At 40.1% G+C, this 18,321-nt stretch overlaps 1 protein-coding gene across 1 annotated transcript; it reads left to right on the top strand.

Annotated features, from left to right (window-relative positions):
- Positions 1–1,372: 1,372 nt before the first annotated feature.
- On the top strand, positions 1,373–14,730 carry trim35-31 (tripartite motif containing 35-31). Its single transcript, XM_056452942.1, has 5 exons — positions 1,373–1,905; positions 2,081–2,176; positions 4,848–5,101; positions 5,184–5,302; positions 13,473–14,730. The coding sequence occupies exons 1-5, from the start codon at positions 1,510–1,512 to the stop codon at positions 13,973–13,975; spliced, it is 1,368 nt and encodes a 455-aa protein (XP_056308917.1). The 5' UTR covers positions 1,373–1,509; the 3' UTR covers positions 13,976–14,730.
- Positions 14,731–18,321: the final 3,591 nt, after the last annotated feature.

Genomic DNA, 18,321 nt, shown 5'->3' on the forward strand with positions numbered 1-18,321 from the left:
CCAATACACAGACCCTCCCTCATCTGAGAGGTGGTAGAAAGTAGACAATAGAAACATGTGACTGGAAACACACTCCAGGTGTGACTGGGTATGTCCTATTTGTCCACCTGTGATTGGAGTGATGACATCGCATCTTAATATTAGCAGGTATAAACAGCACGCAGATGATCTCTTTCTCTCTCTCTCTCTCTCTCTCTCTCTCTCTCTCTCTCTCTCTCTCTCTCTCCATCTGTCAGCCTGTCACAGCTGATTCAGTGGAGGGACTAGAAAATCTGACATGTAAAAACGGACAAAAATTCGGACAAACACTGCATTGCAAAAAGCAAAACTATTTAAAACTTACGCCTACCCTGGCAAATGACCATGGAATAAGCAGGATAATCAACGGCTTGCCGTGTGTTAAAGGATTTTAATGAATGACAAAGAGGTGAAGGTGTGGTTGCCTCCGCGGTGTCGCAGTAGGTAGTGCTGTCGCCTCAGCTAGAAGGTCACTAGTTCGAGCCTCGACTGAGTAAGTTGGCATTTCTGTGTGGAGTTTGTATGTTCTCCCTGTGCTGGCGTGGGTTTCTTCCAGGTGCTCCGGTTTCCCCCCACAAGTCCAAAGACGTGCTATAGGTGAATTGGGTATGCTAAATTGTCCGTAGTGTATGAGTGTGATTAAGTGTGTATGGGTGTTTCCCAGTGATGGGTTGCTGCTGGAAGAGCATCTGCTGCGTAAAACAAATGCTGGATAAGTTGGCGGTTCATTCTGCTGTAGCGACCCCAGATTAATAAAGGGGTAAGCCGAAAATGAATGAATGAATGAAAAACATATTTGTATAACAAAACAAATCAGTTTTCTCTGCTTCTCTGAATTGATTTATACAGAACTGTTAAATTATATACAGTATTTAAGGCAAGGAGGTTATAAGTAACTAATTAAATTGTCTGAAATGGGAATGAGGGTGTATGGGTGTTTCCCAGTACTGGGTTACAGCTAGAAGGGCTTCCACTGCGTAAAACATATGCTGGAATAGTTGGCAGTCCATTCCGCTGTGGCAACCTCTGAAATAGAGACAAAGCCGAAGGAAAATGAATGTTAAAGGTAATGTACCAGTCTCACGATCCTCATCAGACATGTAATTTAATAAATCGGTCAGCAAGTATTGATGTGGGATTGCCTGGTATCTTTTCACACACTCTGAATTAATTTTAATCCAATTAATCAAAAGCAGCCTCATAAAATATGGATGTTTTCTGTCTGACCTGTTTTAAGAAACCCACATGATTAGAAAGTACTCCACCCTGTTATAACACTGCCCTGGGAAAGGCTGGCTCGCTTTCTCTCCTTTCTGATTTTCAGCAACAACCAGTTTCCGATCTGTGGAAAACACTGGAACATTTCCTGAAAGAGAATCACTTCTGAATTGACGGCAGATCTTTGGGTTTTGTTGTTTCCCCCTAGTGATTTATTTTTGGAGCCATTGTTCGGGAAGAGAAAGTTCAGCTTCTGGAGCTCCAACAGGGAAAATGGATTCGCTTTCTGAAGAGAACTTTTCTTGTCCCATTTGTCATGAGATCTTCAAGAATCCCGTGGTTTTATCTTGCAGTCACAGTTTCTGTAGAGAGTGTCTTCAACAGTTCTGGAGAACTACGGATATCCAGGAGTGTCCCGTCTGCAGGAGAAGATCCTCGAGAGATGATCCTCCAAACAATCTTGTGTTAAGAAACTTGTGTGAGTCCTTCCTGAAGGAGAGGAAAGAGAAACGTTCGTCGGGATCAGGGGAGATCTGCAGTTTACACGGTGAGAAACTCAAACTCTTCTGTCTGGAGGACAAACAGCCGGTGTGTTTGGTGTGTAGAGACTCAGAGCAGCATGACAATCACAAATTTAGACCCATCGGTGAAGTGGTTTCATCACACAAGGTAAGACTAACGTCATGTTTATTCTCCTCTACAGATTAGTTAGTAGTCATTAACACTGTTTTCTTTATATACATGCACTTAAGCTTCTGTGTTTTTACTCAATGATGCTGAATTCCCATATCACAGCAGCCTTTTCACATGGACATTTATACATGTTTGTATTGTTTATTTCTAGGAGGAGCTCAATACAGCACTGAAGTCCTTACAAGAGAGACTTAGACACAAAGAAAACATTAAAGAAGAGTTTGAGAAAACAGTTCAGCACATTACGGTGAGGAAATACAATCAAGAGTTATTTTTATTACAGATACACTGCTTTTCTTACTTAGTTTTGGTCTTGTTTCTAGTCCAAATGTATAAAAATTCTATGTCTAATGTCTAAGAATCATTTTCTGTTCAAGCAAAACATATAGTCTTGTTTTAAGAAATAACATGTCAAAATTGAGTTAAATAAAGCTAAATAATCTGCCAATGGAGTCAAGAAAGTAATAACTGGGTTCTATTTTAACGATCTAGGCACAAAGTCTAAAGCGCATAGTGCAAAAGCATTAAGGGCGTATCCAAATCCACTTTTGCTCTTTTAAGGACAGACATTATGCTCAGCGCGCATGGTCTAACACAGTTGAGCTTATTCTCTTAATGAGTTATAGGTGTGTTTTGAGAATAAACCAATCAGAGTCTCATCTCTCATTCCCCTTAAGAGTCAGTTGTGTCACGCCATGGCGCATTTGCTATTTACATGGCGGACTTTGTAAGTGAAAAAACTGAAGACTTCACTAGAGAGAAAACAGTTAAACCGCATCTACAGCGTGAGAATGAAAAAATGAGCCTCCAATCGGCCTTTACTTTCACTTTCTCGGTTTCGTGGATAGGGAAGCGTGTTGTACGCACAGACATCCATTAGTGTACATAATTAATTTCATTTGTTAAGCACAAAGATTTGTTTCAAAAATTATTTCTAAATTCAGTTCTAATTTCCAGCAAACTAATAAATGAACAATAATAATGAAGTGTGGTCAAAACACTGAGTTATATCCAAATACACATGCTGTGCCCCATATGGTCCAAAACCTGACAGGTGGACAAATCTAAGCTTGTTTTTAAGGAAACAAATATAAATATACAGTTAATAAATACTACTACTACTACTACTACTACTACTAATAATAACATTATACCAAAGCAAATTGTCATAAATAAACTAAAAAAAGCCCCCCGAGATGATGAAGGCAGTGGTTTTTATATTTATGTAGAAAGTAGGTTAATATTTAAAAAAATATATAAATCCTTTAATTCTTTTTCATTTGTAAAGATATTTGCGTATTGCTGGACGTTCTGCCTGTTTTAAGCAATGTGTAAGCGATGCGCACAGCTAACGCGCTCTGTGCTGGACTTTAGACCAGTTTTCAGCTGGTCTATTGCACAGTGTGTTTTAGTTCCTCCAAATAGCAAAGCGCCAACAATGCACCTTACACCTCTTTTCTAGACCAGAACACCCATGAGTCCACAAAGTGGATTTGCGTTGGTTTTGAAATAGCAACACGTCGTGGAAACACGTCTTGCGCCTTATTGCGCAGAGTGTATGATAGGGCCCTTAAAGTCTAAAAACTGAATGCTTTACTAGCGAGAAAACAGTTAAACAGAGCATCTGCAGAGTGAGTATAAAGAACGAGCCTCCATTCAGCCTCTTTACTTTACTTTTACTCTTTACTTTACTCCTTTACTTTGGTGGAGTAAGGAAAACTCACTCCACTAAAGACATCCATTAGTCTACATAATTAATTTCCTTTGTTAAGCGCAAAGATTTGCTTCAAAACTATTTCTAGATTCAGTTCTAATTTCAAGCAAAGGAGCAATAAATGAGAAATTATAACGAATTGTGGTCAAAAAACTGAGTTAAATCTAAACACATGTGCCATATGGTGATGCAGACGTCTCCAAAACCCCACAGGTGGACAAATCTAAACTAGTTTTTATTAAAAAAAATAAATATGCATACAATAAATAGTACTGCTAATAATAATAACACTATACAAATGCAAATTGTCATGAATAAACTGAAAAAGCCCCTGAGGTGAAGAAGGCATGAAGGCAATGGTTTTTATATTTATGTAGAAAATAATAATCTTTGTATCATTTTAATCCTTTAATTGTTTTCATATGTAAGCATATTTGTGTATTGCTGTACATCCTGTGTGTACTCAGCTGTGTAAGCATATTGACCCGCATAAGCTCATAACTAACACGCTCTGCTGCACTTTAGAGCAGCTTTTAGTTGGTCAATGGTGCAGTCTATTTCAGTTCTTCAAAATAGCAACACGCCAACAGTGTGCCATAGCACACCTCCCTTTACAGACCAGCACATCCATGAGTCCACAAAGTGGCGCAAATGGATTTGCTATTTAAACAGCGTGTAGCAAAACGTGAAAATTAGTGTTGCGCTGGTCTGAAAATAGCAACGAATCGCGCCAAACACGTCTTGCACTTTATTACGCCTGGTGTATAATAGGGCCTATAATGTCAAAAAGAAAAACAAGATTATTTTGCTTGTTTAAGAAAAAAATTCACTTAATTTTGACGTATTATTTCTTGAAACAGGACAATATGTTTTTATTGTCTAGAGAATGCTTCTTGATTTTAAGAATTTTTAGATATTTGGACTAAAAACAAGACAAAAAAAATGATGCACACGCAGGTTGCCAGATTGATGACAGAACTATAATTGGGTAATCTGGCAGTGGGCGGGGTTATAGAGATCAAAACAAAAAGACGCACATTCTGAAATGGAACCCACATTCTAAAAGCGGAACAACTGATTTCAGCATTGTTTCCCGTGTATAGGGTCATTATATATAATCACGATTGGTTTATTTGTTCTAGCATATTCTTGGTTTATTATGTTAGATGTTGGGTTATTCAGGGTATCTGTGATTTTCTTCCAGGCTCAAGCCGATCACACCGAGCATCAGATTAAACATGAGTTTGAGAAGCTTTATCAGTTTCTTAGAGAGAGAGAAAAGGGAACAATCACTGCACTGAGGAGGGAGGAGAAGCAGAAGAAGCAGATGATGAAGGAGAAGCTGGAGCAGATCAACACACACATCTCAGCTCTTTCACACACGATCAGAGACACGGAGGAGATGCTGAAAGCCAATGACGTCTGCTTTCTGAAGGAGTTTCAAGGCTCAATGGAAAGGTGAGTGATCTGCTGGTGTTTCTGCTCTCTCTGCTTCTGAAGCTAAAGCCACTGCAGTTCTGACTCCTGAATGTTCTTCCAGAGTCCAGATCTCACAGCCGGATCCACAGATGCCTTCTGGAGCTTTGATTCATGTGTCTCAGTACTTGGGGAACCTGCAGTACAGGGTCTGGAAGAAGATGCAGGACATCGTCCACTACTGTAAGAGTCTACACTAGAGCATCTGCTCTTATACACACGGTTTTCATGACACTAAATGAATTCAGTTTATGGTGACGATTATTTTTAATCATGTTTCTCATTTCTTCATCTACTTGAGTCCTGAAGAGACTCAACAGGGTAAAAGTGAAATAATACCTGAGACACCATTTAAAATTCTTCTTACTGAAACATTCATTCATTCGTTTTCCTTAAGGCTTGTACACACCGGGACGCTTTTCAAGATGTTTTTCTGCATTCAGACACAGGTGATTTTCATCAGCATTAAGCAGATTGAACATGCAGAATCACCCCCTGCCGTTAGATGGGGTTTAATAAAACTGCAAGTCATGAAAGAAACGTGAAATGAAACTCACCTACCATCAAATGCCTCCGTGTATCATCATCTTCACTGAATGAGAGTGAAACTGTGTTCACCTCGACTGTTTTGCACTTGAGTGCCTCCAAGTGGTGTTTACTGTAACTTCAGCAGCTCCAGGCACGTGAACCAACGTGACAATCTGATTGGTGGAGAAGTTTTTAAGACAGCGCGTCCAAAAAAAAAAAACGTGCATGAGGTGTTTCTTTAAAAATGATCCTTTTACGCCTGGCGTTTTACATGTTGGTGTGCACGATGTCATTGGCAGCCTTTGTTTACTCACGAGGCGTTAAACTTCGACGAAAAACACAAGCTAAAAGCATCCCCTTTAGTCTCTCATTTATCAGAGGTCACCATAGATGAATGAACCGCCGACTATTCCGGCATAGGGTTTAAGTAGCGGATGGCCTTCCAGCTGCAACCCAGTACTGGGAAACACCCATACACACTCATTCACACACTCATACACTACAGCCAATTTAGTTCATCCAATTCCCCTATAGCGTATGTGTTTGGACTGTGGGGGAAACCGGAGCACCCAGAGGAAAATCACACCAACATGGGGAGAACATGCAAACTCCACTTAGAATTGAGAAATGAGGGCCTGCTTCATGTGTCTTGGTTTCTCCAGTAATGAAACTCAATGATGCCGGTCTGATCAGCTGACGCGTTTACCAGAAGAATGTCTCAGTGAACATTGTAAGCCTTAAGGATGTTGAGTCAATGTTGTGACTCACTTGCAGGCTGTGATGTGAAACACCCAGATAAAAGGAAACTGATTGCTTGTTGATGAAGTGGACCGGATGGGAATTTGCCCGCTGAGAACAATCAAGCCATTTTTAATTCTATTGTGCTTTATACAACTTGCAATGTGTCAAAGCCACTTTAGAGGGTTGAACAAGAAATTCGGATGACAATATTACATTTTTGTTTTGTCGAACATATTCACTAATTCAGGCAGGTAGCAGAATAGTGGTACAATGCTAGTGTAGTTCTAGTTAGTTCAAATTTTATTCAGATCAGATTAATGAAATTGCCACTGAGTACCTTTACATGGACACCAATACTCTGATTTTACAGTTTTTCTCAGTTGCTAAAATACTAAAATCCATTGGTTGAACTAAGTTCTCAGTTGCCTGACCTTATTTAGATAATTGTGCAGTCTGGTGTCAATACGTTAAACCATTTCACATGGTAAAACACAATATGCTGATCTTTTCAGCAGAACTCTGCACACGTCATCCATGCTGCCAACTGACCCAGCTGGAACTTGAACCACCAACCTTCTTGATGTGAAGCCACAGTGCTAACCACTGAGCCACCATGCTTCCCCTCTTACTGAAACATTAAATCCCAAACATTATTTTGTGAAATTCAGGAATTTGAGTTTAAATTTCAAGTTCTTCAAGACTTATGCGGTTTTTCCCAAGAATCTGTTGAGAGATTTTTGAGTTCACAAGGAAAGTTGACTTTGTAATCTCATAGCTGCAGCCATGTTCATACACATTAGGAATGAAATTATTTATTTGTTCTCATTTCTGCTTGATTTTCTCACTTGATTTGAGAAAACAAGTTTGGGTGGTTCGAAAGACCCACCCCTCACTAAAAAAATGTGCAGAATTTGTCCCATACATGAGCTTATTTGTCCTATTTTGACTGCTATTTTATAGTAAATTGTCAAAATAACCCATCGAAAAAAAGGCTTTAAGACCAAGCGGTCCTGTGTTGGCTGTCGGTACAGAATTTGGCAAATTCGGCATCCCAAATTCTAGGAATGTTGAATGTGCTGGCCGGTTTGTGATTTGCCCAATAGAGTTAACTTTAACAGATTCTTATTATTGTATTTGAAAATAAGTATTGTTGTTCTGCTGGCTTCATCAAACATGGACCTTCAGCATGCACTGGGGCAGTTTGCTGCCCAGTGTGACGCAGTTGGGATGAGAATCAGCACCTCCAAGTCCGAGGCCATGGTGCTCCACCGGAAAAAGTTGGTTTGCCATCTCCAGGTTGGAGGAAAGTCTTTATCCCAGGTGGAGGAGTTCAAGTATCTTGGGGTTTTGTTCACGAGTGAGGGAAGGATGAAACATGAGATTGACAAGCAGATTGGTGCAGCTGTAATGCGGTCGATGTCTCGGTCCATTGTGGTAAAGGAGCTGAGCCGGAAGTCAAAGCTCTCGATTTACCAGTCAATCTACATTCCTACTCTCACCTATGGTCATGAGCTTTGGATGACCTAAAGGACAAGATCTCGGATGCAATGAAATGAGCTTCCTTCGCAGGGTGGCAGGGCGCACCCTTATAGATTGGGTGAGGAACTCTGTCACCCAGGAGGAACTCGGAGTAGAGCCTCTGCTCCTCCACATCAAGAGAAGTCAGCTGAGGTGGCTCTGGCATCTGTTTCGGATGACTCCTGGACGCCTACCTAGGGAGGTGTTCCAGGCATGTCCCACCTGGAGGAGGCCTCGGGGAGGACCCAGGACATGCTGGAGGGGCTATGTCTCTCGGCTGGCCTGGGAACGCCTCTGGATCCCCCGAAGGAGCTGGAGGGAAGTGTCTGGGGAGAGTGAAATCTGGGGTTCTTTCGTAAGACTGCTGCCCCCGCGACCCGGCCCTGGAAAATTGGTAGAAACTAAATGAATGAATGAATGAATGAATGAATGAATGAATGAATGAACTGTTGTCATATTTCTTTATTCAGAATCCTTAGGAAATTCTTTTGGTACATTAAATAGTGTGGTTACAATGACCATCTGACAAGCTTTTGTGCTAATTTAAGCCTAAAGATAGTGTTTAGAGTGTCACTAACATGCAGTATTTAAACCTTCTCATTAAATAGAGAATGAGGTGAAAAACTGCAAAAAGGCACACTTTTTGAGAAAAAAGAACCACCCCTTTCACCAGGCTGACTACGGGCCTGCTTCATGTGTCTTGGTTTCTCCAGTAATGAAACTTAATGATACCGGTCTGATCAGCTGACGCGTTTACCAGAAGAATGTCTCAGTGAACATTGTAAGCCTTAAGGATGTTGAGTCAATGTTGTGACTCACTGCCAGGCTGTGATGTGAAACACCCAGATAAAAAGGAAACTGATTGCTTGTTGATGAAGGGGACCGGACAGGAATTTGCCCGCTGAGAACAATCAAGCCATTTTTAATTCTATTGTGCTTTATACAACTTGCAATGTGTCAAAGCCACTTCAGAGGGTTGAACAAGAAATTGGAATGACAATATAAAAATTTTTTGTCGAACATATTCATTAATTCAGGCAGGTAGCAGAATAGTTGTACAATGCTAGTGTAGTTCTAGTTAGTTCAAATTTTATTCAGATCAGATTAATGAAATTGCCACTGAGTACCTTTACATGGACACCAATACTTTGATTTTACAGTTTTTCTTAGTTGCTAAAACACTAAAATCCATTGGCTGAACTAAGTTCTCAGTTGCCTGACCTCATTTAGATAATTGTGCAGCCTGGTTTCAATACGTTAAACCATTTCACATGGTAAAACACAATATGCTGATCTTACTTTTCAGCAGAACTCTGCATCTTCATCCATGCTGCTAAACACAAGTAGCAAGGTCGTAGACAAACTTTATGCTAGTATTAATTGGTATGTTGTTAGTATGTCCAATGTAAAGTCAATGGCAGTTTTTTATAACTGAAGTCTATGGGACAGTTGCTAGGGCGCCGTAAGTGGTTGCTAGGGTGTGGCCCAGAGTAAGTCGAAAGGTCATCAGTGATTGTCAGATTGGTAGTCTGAGTTAATTTAGCCCAAACTTGAGTCTGTATGACAGTCTGATTTATGTTATGAGAGAGAGTTATGAGGTCACAAAGTTTGGTCCAATGTTAAGTCAATAGGACTTTTCTGAATTTTCCAGGTCAGTTTTCTGAAAACCGTAAGTCGGATCAGTTGGAAAAGATATAGCAACTTAATTCAGTATAGTTTGGAGGTTTGGAGGTAGTTTGGTGGCTGTAGTATGAACAGTCTAAGAGGAGATGCGTTCTTAAAATAGTCTAAGAAGAAAAAGAAGTTTATGTAGTATAACAGTATGCTGGCTTTCGCAAGCCAAACATAACAATCAAATACAATTAGAGAAAAGATGTCATTGATTAAACACAAGCACTTAAAATCAATTTCATGTTTTTTAAATGATGGACACAACTGATATAAGCAAACAGGTTGTTGAAGGTAGGAAGGAGAGTGTCTAAGCATGGTCAGAAGAAACAATGTGAGAGGATGAGTGCAGTGGCCAGTTTATGAACTTGTACCTCCCTCCATACTTGTCTTTGCTGAATCTGATTGAGTAGCTTTATGTAAGATGTATGATAGACAACCCTACACCAGAGTAGATCTGCTGCAACTCATGTGGTGAGATAGGTGAGGAATCATTTCAGGGCTGTATACGACACACAATAGGCTTCTTCCCTCATTGCTTCAGGAGAGACAATATTGCATTGCGTGTGATTGTCGACGAAGTGTTCTGGCCTGATTCAGCCCAAAGCAGGAATCAACTTGATCACAATTCTACCTTTTGACCCCCCCTCCTCTATTTAGCATTATATACTGTAGTACAGTGCATTGTAGACTGTATGCTGCACAATGAACAAATTGTATAGCCCTGAACATTGAGATTAAAAGTGTACATCACCCTGAGATTGTTTTGACTGCTTGATAGTGTATGTCATTTTGATCATTTTGTTTGTTATTTGAGAGTTATTGATTTTGAACAGGTAAAACTGTTTTAAGGCAAAAGTTTCATTTTGCAAGAGAAGTCAGAGGTTTAGTTAATAGTGCTTGAAGATGAGGTTTTGTGTTTAATGGTGTAAAAATAATGGAGCAAGGGTTTAGAAAATGTGTTTTCAGAAAAACTGTAATGCAATAAAGACAATACTCTGATTAAGAGTCTACCATGTAAACAGCGATTTCTTTTTTTTTTCATCAGATTTAAACAGAAATGGAATTCGACGTGGAGTATTCCTATTTTAGTGGCATTATTAAAGTGTAGTACAGTCATGTAAACACAGCAATCAAATGATTACCATTTTGTAGTATTTTTTAGCTACATTTTGTGACGGGACACACACGATGGCAGTTGTCAGGCGTTTGACGACAACAATTGAAAATGGCTTCAAGCAGGACATTTTTGGTTGCTAGCAGGAAACCATGACAATGCTCTAATCCAGTACCCCTGACTTTGTGGTAGAGGCATACATGAAAAGTTAATGAGTCAATAGTCAGAGGTGGCTTGTTGCCTAAGATTTTGTATCCACCATCATCTGTTTGCACTAGAGACTGTAAAAGATATGGACGTAGTATCCGTGACATCACCCATAGGTTTCTGAAGAGCGCAAATGAAGGTGCGAGTCATAACTAAATAATAATATTGTAAGGGTCCTTTCACACCTAGATGGTTGGGAATCTAGCACCTTCGCCCTCTTATCTCGATTCATATGGGCATATGTGAAACCCTTAATCACGCTCTGATCCGCATCAAAACAATCAGTCTTAAATCGTCTGAACGAAGTCTTGGCTCGATTGAAATGACCTATGGAGCGGTTCGGTTACAGTGAGAAAGCAATACGATCCAATAAACTAATGAACCAGGCTATATCTCACTGTGTTGTGGTCCTGACTCTGTGGTCATTAAAATCACGTGGTACTTCTCATAAAGAATAGGGGTACACCCCGGTGTCCTGGCCAAATTCATTCCATCATGGCCTCTCAATCATCCCCATCCACCGAATTAGCTCCATCAATGTCTCTCCACTCCCCCTATAGCTAGTATGTGGTGAGTGTACTGACGCCGTTGTCCTGTGGCTGCTGTCACATCATCTAAGTAGATGCTCCACACTGGTGGTGGTGTGGAGAGACCCCCCCCCCCATGACTGTTAAGTGCTTTGGGTGTATGGCAATAAAAAATAAATGCGCTATATAAATACACATTACATTACGTTACAACTATTAAGAAATTACAATTTTTTTTCTGTGCCTGATGATCGGGTTGTTGTGGTCATAACCTTCTACCACCACCTATTCCATAATGCAACTGCTCGTGGTGGGCCTGCAGGAGGATGGTCCCATGTCACTCCTTCAGGCTGAACCCAGCCAGGTTTTATGGAATAAAACCCAGCCACCAGGGACTCGCATACAAGCCTCAACCCCAAGCCTGGCTCCAGGGTAGGGCCCTGGCTGCGCCATACCGGGCAACATCATGGTTCTAGCTCTGTTACCCGGGAGGTGCTCGGAGTAGAGCCGCTGCTCCTCCACATCAAGAGAAGTCAGCTGAGGTGGCTCAAGCATCTGTTTCAAATGCCTCCTGGATGCCTACCCAGGGAGGTGTTCCAGGCATGTTCCACTGGGAGGAGGCCTCAGGGAAGACCCAGAACACACTGTAGGGACTATGTCTCTTGGCTGGCCTGAAAATGCCTCGGGATCCCACTGGAAAAGCTGGAGGAAGTGTCTGGGGAAAGGGAAGTCTGGGGGGATGGTCTGCCCCTGTGACCCGGCCCCGGATAAGCATAGAAAAATTAATGAAATAATTAATTAATGAATGACTGATATATATTTTACAACCCTTGACAATTGAAATGAGACTATGTATTAGAAATTCTTATCTCTACCTCAAAGATAAAGCACACATTGTATCTTATAATCTGTCATTACTTATCATCATATATTAAAATAAGGACTTACGGAAAACAAATCAAACACTGTCCTGAGTGCACATGGTCACACTTTATTTTGATGGTCCGTTAAGTTTCATAGCATCTCCATACAACCTAATTCTCATTAGATTATTAGTAGACTGTTAGATTGTGGTTAGGGTTGGTGTACTTGCAAAGTTTCTTATAGTCAGTTAAATGTCTGTTGAAGGAGCAGTATCAACAGATATTAAGCAGACAGTCTACTAATCCTCAAATGGACCACCACAATAAAGTGTTACCATTCACACTTGTCTGATGATTGACAATAAAGCGTATTTGGCATTCTGTCCTGAAAGAGAGCCCTGAGCTCATAAGATCCTCGAGCCTGGGGCTCCCTTCCGTTTGAAGGGCGAGAGGGAAGTTTGAGCTCAGGTAGATCTCGAAAACTCCCCTGGTTTATTTAGGACCCAAGACAAATTATAGGGATTGCTATGAAGAGATAAACTGCTAACTGAAGGCACAGATAGGAGCCAGACTAAAATCTCACCTATTGTGCCAATTTGGTTTAGTCGATTCACTTATGTCGCATGTCTTTGGACTGTGGGAAGAAACCAGGTAACCCAGGGGAAAACTCACATGAGCATGGGGAGAACGTGTAAACTCCACACAGAAATGTTGACTGGCCTAGTAAGGACTTGAGCCAGTGACATTTTTGCTGAGGCAACAGTGCTAACCACTAAGCTGCTGTGCCACCCTACCTAGGAAAAGGGAGGAGTAGGGTTGGAAGGGGGCGTCAAGACAAAGATAACTAAGGTAAGAAACTGGTTATATATAGTGTGTTAGGAATCATCTGATTGGTTAATCATGATAGCTAATGCGGGACCAGTCATGGCCACCCTCTCGAAATTAGGTCATAAATAAACTTCACAATGTGAGGCGAGTTTTCTCACACGTGACTTTTGGTTTAACTATTTTGGTCCGTTGAGCGAATTTGTCATATAAAAGCGAACCACACCAAGAACCAAAAGCAACCCTAACATATTTAATCCCTGTTTCAGAACAAAACGATGCCTCTAAATGTGTGAAAGCAGCCCTAATTCTACTCTTGAGCATGAGAATAAAAGCAGCTGTTGATTGTGTCTCTTCAGCTCCTGTGATTCTGGACCCAAACACTGCAAATTCGCACATCGTCCTGTCTGAAGATTTGACCAGCGTGAGAGAGAGCGAGAACAAACAGTGGCTCCCTGATAACCCGGAGAGGTTTGACTATCCCTGTGTTCTGGGTTCAGTGGGGTTTTGCTCAGGAAAACACAGCTGGGATGTGGAGGTGAAAGAGAGTCGATGCTGGAGTGTGGGAGTAACCACAGCATTAAACCAGAGGAAGAGAGATGTTTTCTTTAACACTGATGTCTGGAGTGTGTGGCACGACCCATATGGGCTAATCAAAAGTTCTTCGAATGAGTTTCCAGTCGAGCAGTACCTGGAGTGTGTAAGAGTGGAGCTAGACTGTGACAGAGGAACTGTGTGTTTCTCGGATCCTGTAAATAACACACATCTACACACATTCACAACCACCTTCACTGACACCGTCTTTCCTTTCTTCTGGTGTGACTTGTTCTCCTGTCTGAGGATCTTACCATTTAATCGCTAGTATACATTATACATGTTGGTCTGGGCCAAGTTGCGTAAAGAACCTTACGTTTTTCCCCATAGGGCCCCGGTATACTTCAAACGAAGTAAAAGAGCTGAAATTAGGTCATTTTGAACGAAATCTAATGTATTATTTGAGTTTGTTTCGGCAGTTTGAAACATCTGACCAAAGCAAACTCTTTGGGGAGTACGTTTTATGCCCTGTTTACACTAATACGTAGGGATGGGTACCAAAACTCGGTACTTTATCGGTATAGGTGTTAAAATACAAAAGGAATCTTCCCGAAGTATCGATAAGCTCTGACCTTAACGGTTCTGCTATCGGTACTGGAGAATTATTGCTGAATAAACATTACTTACTGTAGCATAATTTAACTCATCAGCCTTTTCTAATTTGCGATATTTGATATTCATCTGAACAGTTGTCAATCTCACATGAGAAATGCTTGTGTTTCCGGTCGAGCGCGTCAAGTATAAAAGCCTTCACAGTTATCGGCTGTGCACATGCACTCAGCGGAGGCTCATGCCAAGCGCACACGCATAGTCTGCGACACAGACTCGCGCACACACAGCTCGTAAGCTTGCTGAGTGAACCAAACGGGTTGTATTTCCAGAATGGACAGTGACAATGCCCGTTGCAACAAACACCACAAGTTGTTTTCTTGTATAAGCGGAAACGCAAGCAATCTGGCTAAGTGAAAGTGTCTTTCAAAAGTGCATTAACTGCAATGCAAACTAATGCAAAGTTTTGACTGCCTAGCTACTAACGGTAACTTTATATCATCCACATCGTTATGCCAGCAGTCAGTTACCTAAATTAGTATATTAATAGTTTTTTATTTTTTTTTAATTGTAGAAAAAACATTTGAAATTTAGCATGAAAATACACTTTTTTTTACATTTTAACCCAGCACCCCCCCCCCCCCCCCCAAAAAAAAAGCATCCACATTTAGTTGAACAGGTAAATCTATTATACATGGGCTAAGGCAAAGAAAAACATACTATATTCCACATACAAAAATACACATATACACATATCAATCAATTAACTAATAACATGAGAGGTATTTGCTTGTGCCATTGTATAGTTATGATCCAAAAATTGTATAAACAGATCCCAAATTTTATGGTACTCCTTTAATTTGCCCTTTATACTGTAGGTGATTCTTTCCAGTGCAATGTAATGTGTCAAATCTTTCAGCCAGTGATCAATCGATGGACTTTCTATGTTCTTCCAATAGAGTGCTATCAAACGCCTTGCAATCACAAGACACATATCAATCGTTTTAGCTTTATAACCTGGTAATGACAAACTTACTGGGAATAAACCCAACACACATATTTCAGGTGTAACTGGAATTGGTTTTAAAATTATTGAGGAGATTAAAGTTATTACGTTTTGCCAAAAAATCTTAATCACCTCACATTCCCAGATACACTGAAAGAATCTTCCTTTATGTTTTTGGCATTTGAAACATATATCTGGGATGTTTGGGTTAATTTTGTTTAGTTTTTCAGGTGTGATAAAAGGTGCGCATTGCCCAGTTATATTGGATCATTTTAAATCTAGTATTAATTGACAAGTTCTGGGCTTTAACACATAAGTATATTAATAGTGAAATAAACACACACCTTCGGTTACAAGAAAAACAGTATTTTTTCTGCAGTAGCCTGAATAAATCTTACACTGTGAAAAAAAAAAAACTGAGGTCCCGGAAAAAACCTGTAAAATAACAACCGTTAAATTACAGAAATTTACCAGAAATTTAAATTTAAAGGAAATTTCTGTGATTTAATGTTCGTTATTTTATGGTAAATTTCTATAATTTAACGCTCGTTATTTTACGTTTACCGTAAAATTACAGATTTTTTTACAGTGTATGAATAGTCTAATAATAAACTGCTTATTAAGAAGTTATTTTAAACAAAAAACTCCCGACTTCTGCCAGAAAAGTCAAACATGTTGATTTCAGAAGAATGGAGAGAGAGTCATTTTCCTTCAAATCATTGTCCATTCTTTTACAGGAAATTTTTAAAATTTGTTTTATAATTATTGGTTTTGTTTTATTTTACTACTTTTATTGATACCACCAGGGGCGTCGCTAGACACCATTTACTGGGGCACGTGCCCCAGTAAAAACCTGCTGTGCCCCAGTAAATCTGTTATTCTGTAAAATGCCAAATTCGAGTTAGATTTTGCTTGATTTGTCAGTGTATTAATTAAGATAAAAAGATCCAAAAAAACTTTATACAACAACCGCTTGAGCAGTTTATTGTAAATACTAACTGACGTTGAGTCGTTGACGCATGCGCGCAAATATTCATAGCCGCACCGGCTATTTTATTTTTATTAAAGCTTAATAATAAAATAAAGTTGTTAATTCTGTTCAATTTGTAATTTTTTTTTTATAAAAGAAAACGCTACAAAAAGTACCGATAAGAGAACTGTTAAAGTACCGAACCGATAAGTGGTATCCAGGGCCGTTGCTAGACCTAAAGCTCTACTGGGGCACCCATTACTCACATGACCCTTTTTTGTTGAAAAGCAGATGCATATAATGCGATAAACTTCACAAACTTGTGTATCCAATTATTCCTACACTGCAAAAAGCACCAGGAAAAGTAAACGTGTACAATACCACTTTATACATATATATTTATTATTTAAGTGTCATCAAACATCAATTCTCAACATGTTTTTCTGCAATTAATATGTATACACAACTAATGATAACTGGCACATTTCTTTTTCATCATTTGCATTTTTTTCTAGTAACAATAATAACGAACAATTATAAAAAATAAATAAATAATTACAACATTTACAGAAACCAGCCATTTCATGACAAGTGTTTTTCAAAAAAAAAAGAGAAGAGAATATATTCACCAGTTCTAAGCCAAGTCCAGGTTACAAGGATCCAATTAGGCATCAAAGTGTACCGCCTGTTCTTCATTTTGGCAAAACAATCAATCACTTGACTCTGACTCAATTTGCAAAGTTCTTCTCTCTCAACTGACAAGACGGCAAGATGGTGAAGCCTTTCTTGTCCCATCGTGTACCTCAGCCAAGCGTGGAGCCGTCTCAGTACACTGAATGACTGTTCACAATGACAACTATTAACTGGGATTGTCAGAGACATCTGCATAGCCTGTGTCAAGGTTGGAAACATGACTTTATCCAGCAAGTTGAAAACAGATTGTACATCCTTAATTGGAAGGCTGTCCTTTTTGTGAGCCAGATAGTTTTTAGCCACTAAAGCCTCCTCCGATTTTAGATCTACACTGTAATGATCTGCCAGATCTTGGAGGTGCTCCTCACAAAGAAAGCTATCAGATAGAGGATTACAGGCCTGAACACCTCTCAATATTTTGCTATTAAGAGATGAAAATCGTTAATCGTTGCTCCATCTCAAACACCATTCTGTCAAGGCAAGGTAGAAACAGGTTAATTTTCAGCTTCTCTGAATCACTGAGGTCACTCACTGCTCTACAACTAGAGTCCACTACATACATATCTATGCGTTTCTGCTTTTGTCTTTGTTTAGTAGCAGTGCATGGCTCTGGGATCTGATTTGCTGCACAAATGGTACTGACAGTATCATAAAGCATAGTGGCTTTCTCATCTGTGCGCATCTGCTCGAGAGTGTCACACACAGCTCTTTTGTACTCCACAGCCTTAGCAACGTCTACAGTTTCACTTTGCAGGTATTTGTGAAGATTATCAGTCATAGACAGAAAAGTTTTGAACATTGTCAATAGATATACTGTGGAGAATCTTCTGAGTTTGGCATGGAGTTGTTGATGCCAGAGAGACACTGAAGAACTGCAGGCAGGTTTTCTAAGATGGAATTTACAGATCGCAACTGGCTTGACCAGCGGGTCTTTGAAATCTGACCAAGTTCAGATGGCTGTAACCCCAGCTTATGTTGAACATCTTTGAATTGCTGGTGGCTTAGTAGTGAAACAGAGAAAAATTAGTACACACTCTGTAGTAGCTCAAAAAGATCCCTGGCCTCTGCGATGGCCTGACGGGTGTGACACAAAACTAGGTTGAGCTGATGTGCATAGCAGTGCACATAGATGGTTTAAATCTGGCTTGTACACCACCTGAAGACCCACTCATAACTGCAGCGCCATCGTATGATTGTGCAACACACTTAAGGGCGTCAATACCATGACACTTTAAGTTATCTTCTATAGCAGCAGTAATGGATTCTGCATCAAACTGTGCAAGTGTTACCATCGCAAGCAAGCACTCCCTCACGGTATTTTCTGCAACATATCGAACACGTATGGCCAACTGTTCAGTATTTCCATCTCTGGGTTCATCTGCCATGACTGAAAACT

Source organism: Danio aesculapii, chromosome 3, assembly GCF_903798145.1.
Source record: "Danio aesculapii chromosome 3, fDanAes4.1, whole genome shotgun sequence".
In the NCBI taxonomy this organism is placed as follows: Eukaryota; Metazoa; Chordata; class Actinopteri; order Cypriniformes; family Danionidae; genus Danio; species Danio aesculapii.

Coding starts and splice junctions, on each gene's coding strand:
- trim35-31 (XM_056452942.1), top strand. CDS start 1,510: ATGGATTCGCTTTCTGAAGAGAACTTTTCTTGTCCCATTTGTCATGAG. Junction 1,906..2,080: donor AAGTGGTTTCATCACACAAG/GTAAGACTAACG, acceptor GTTTATTTCTAG/GAGGAGCTCAATACAGCACT. Junction 5,102..5,183: donor TTTCAAGGCTCAATGGAAAG/GTGAGTGATCTG, acceptor ATGTTCTTCCAG/AGTCCAGATCTCACAGCCGG.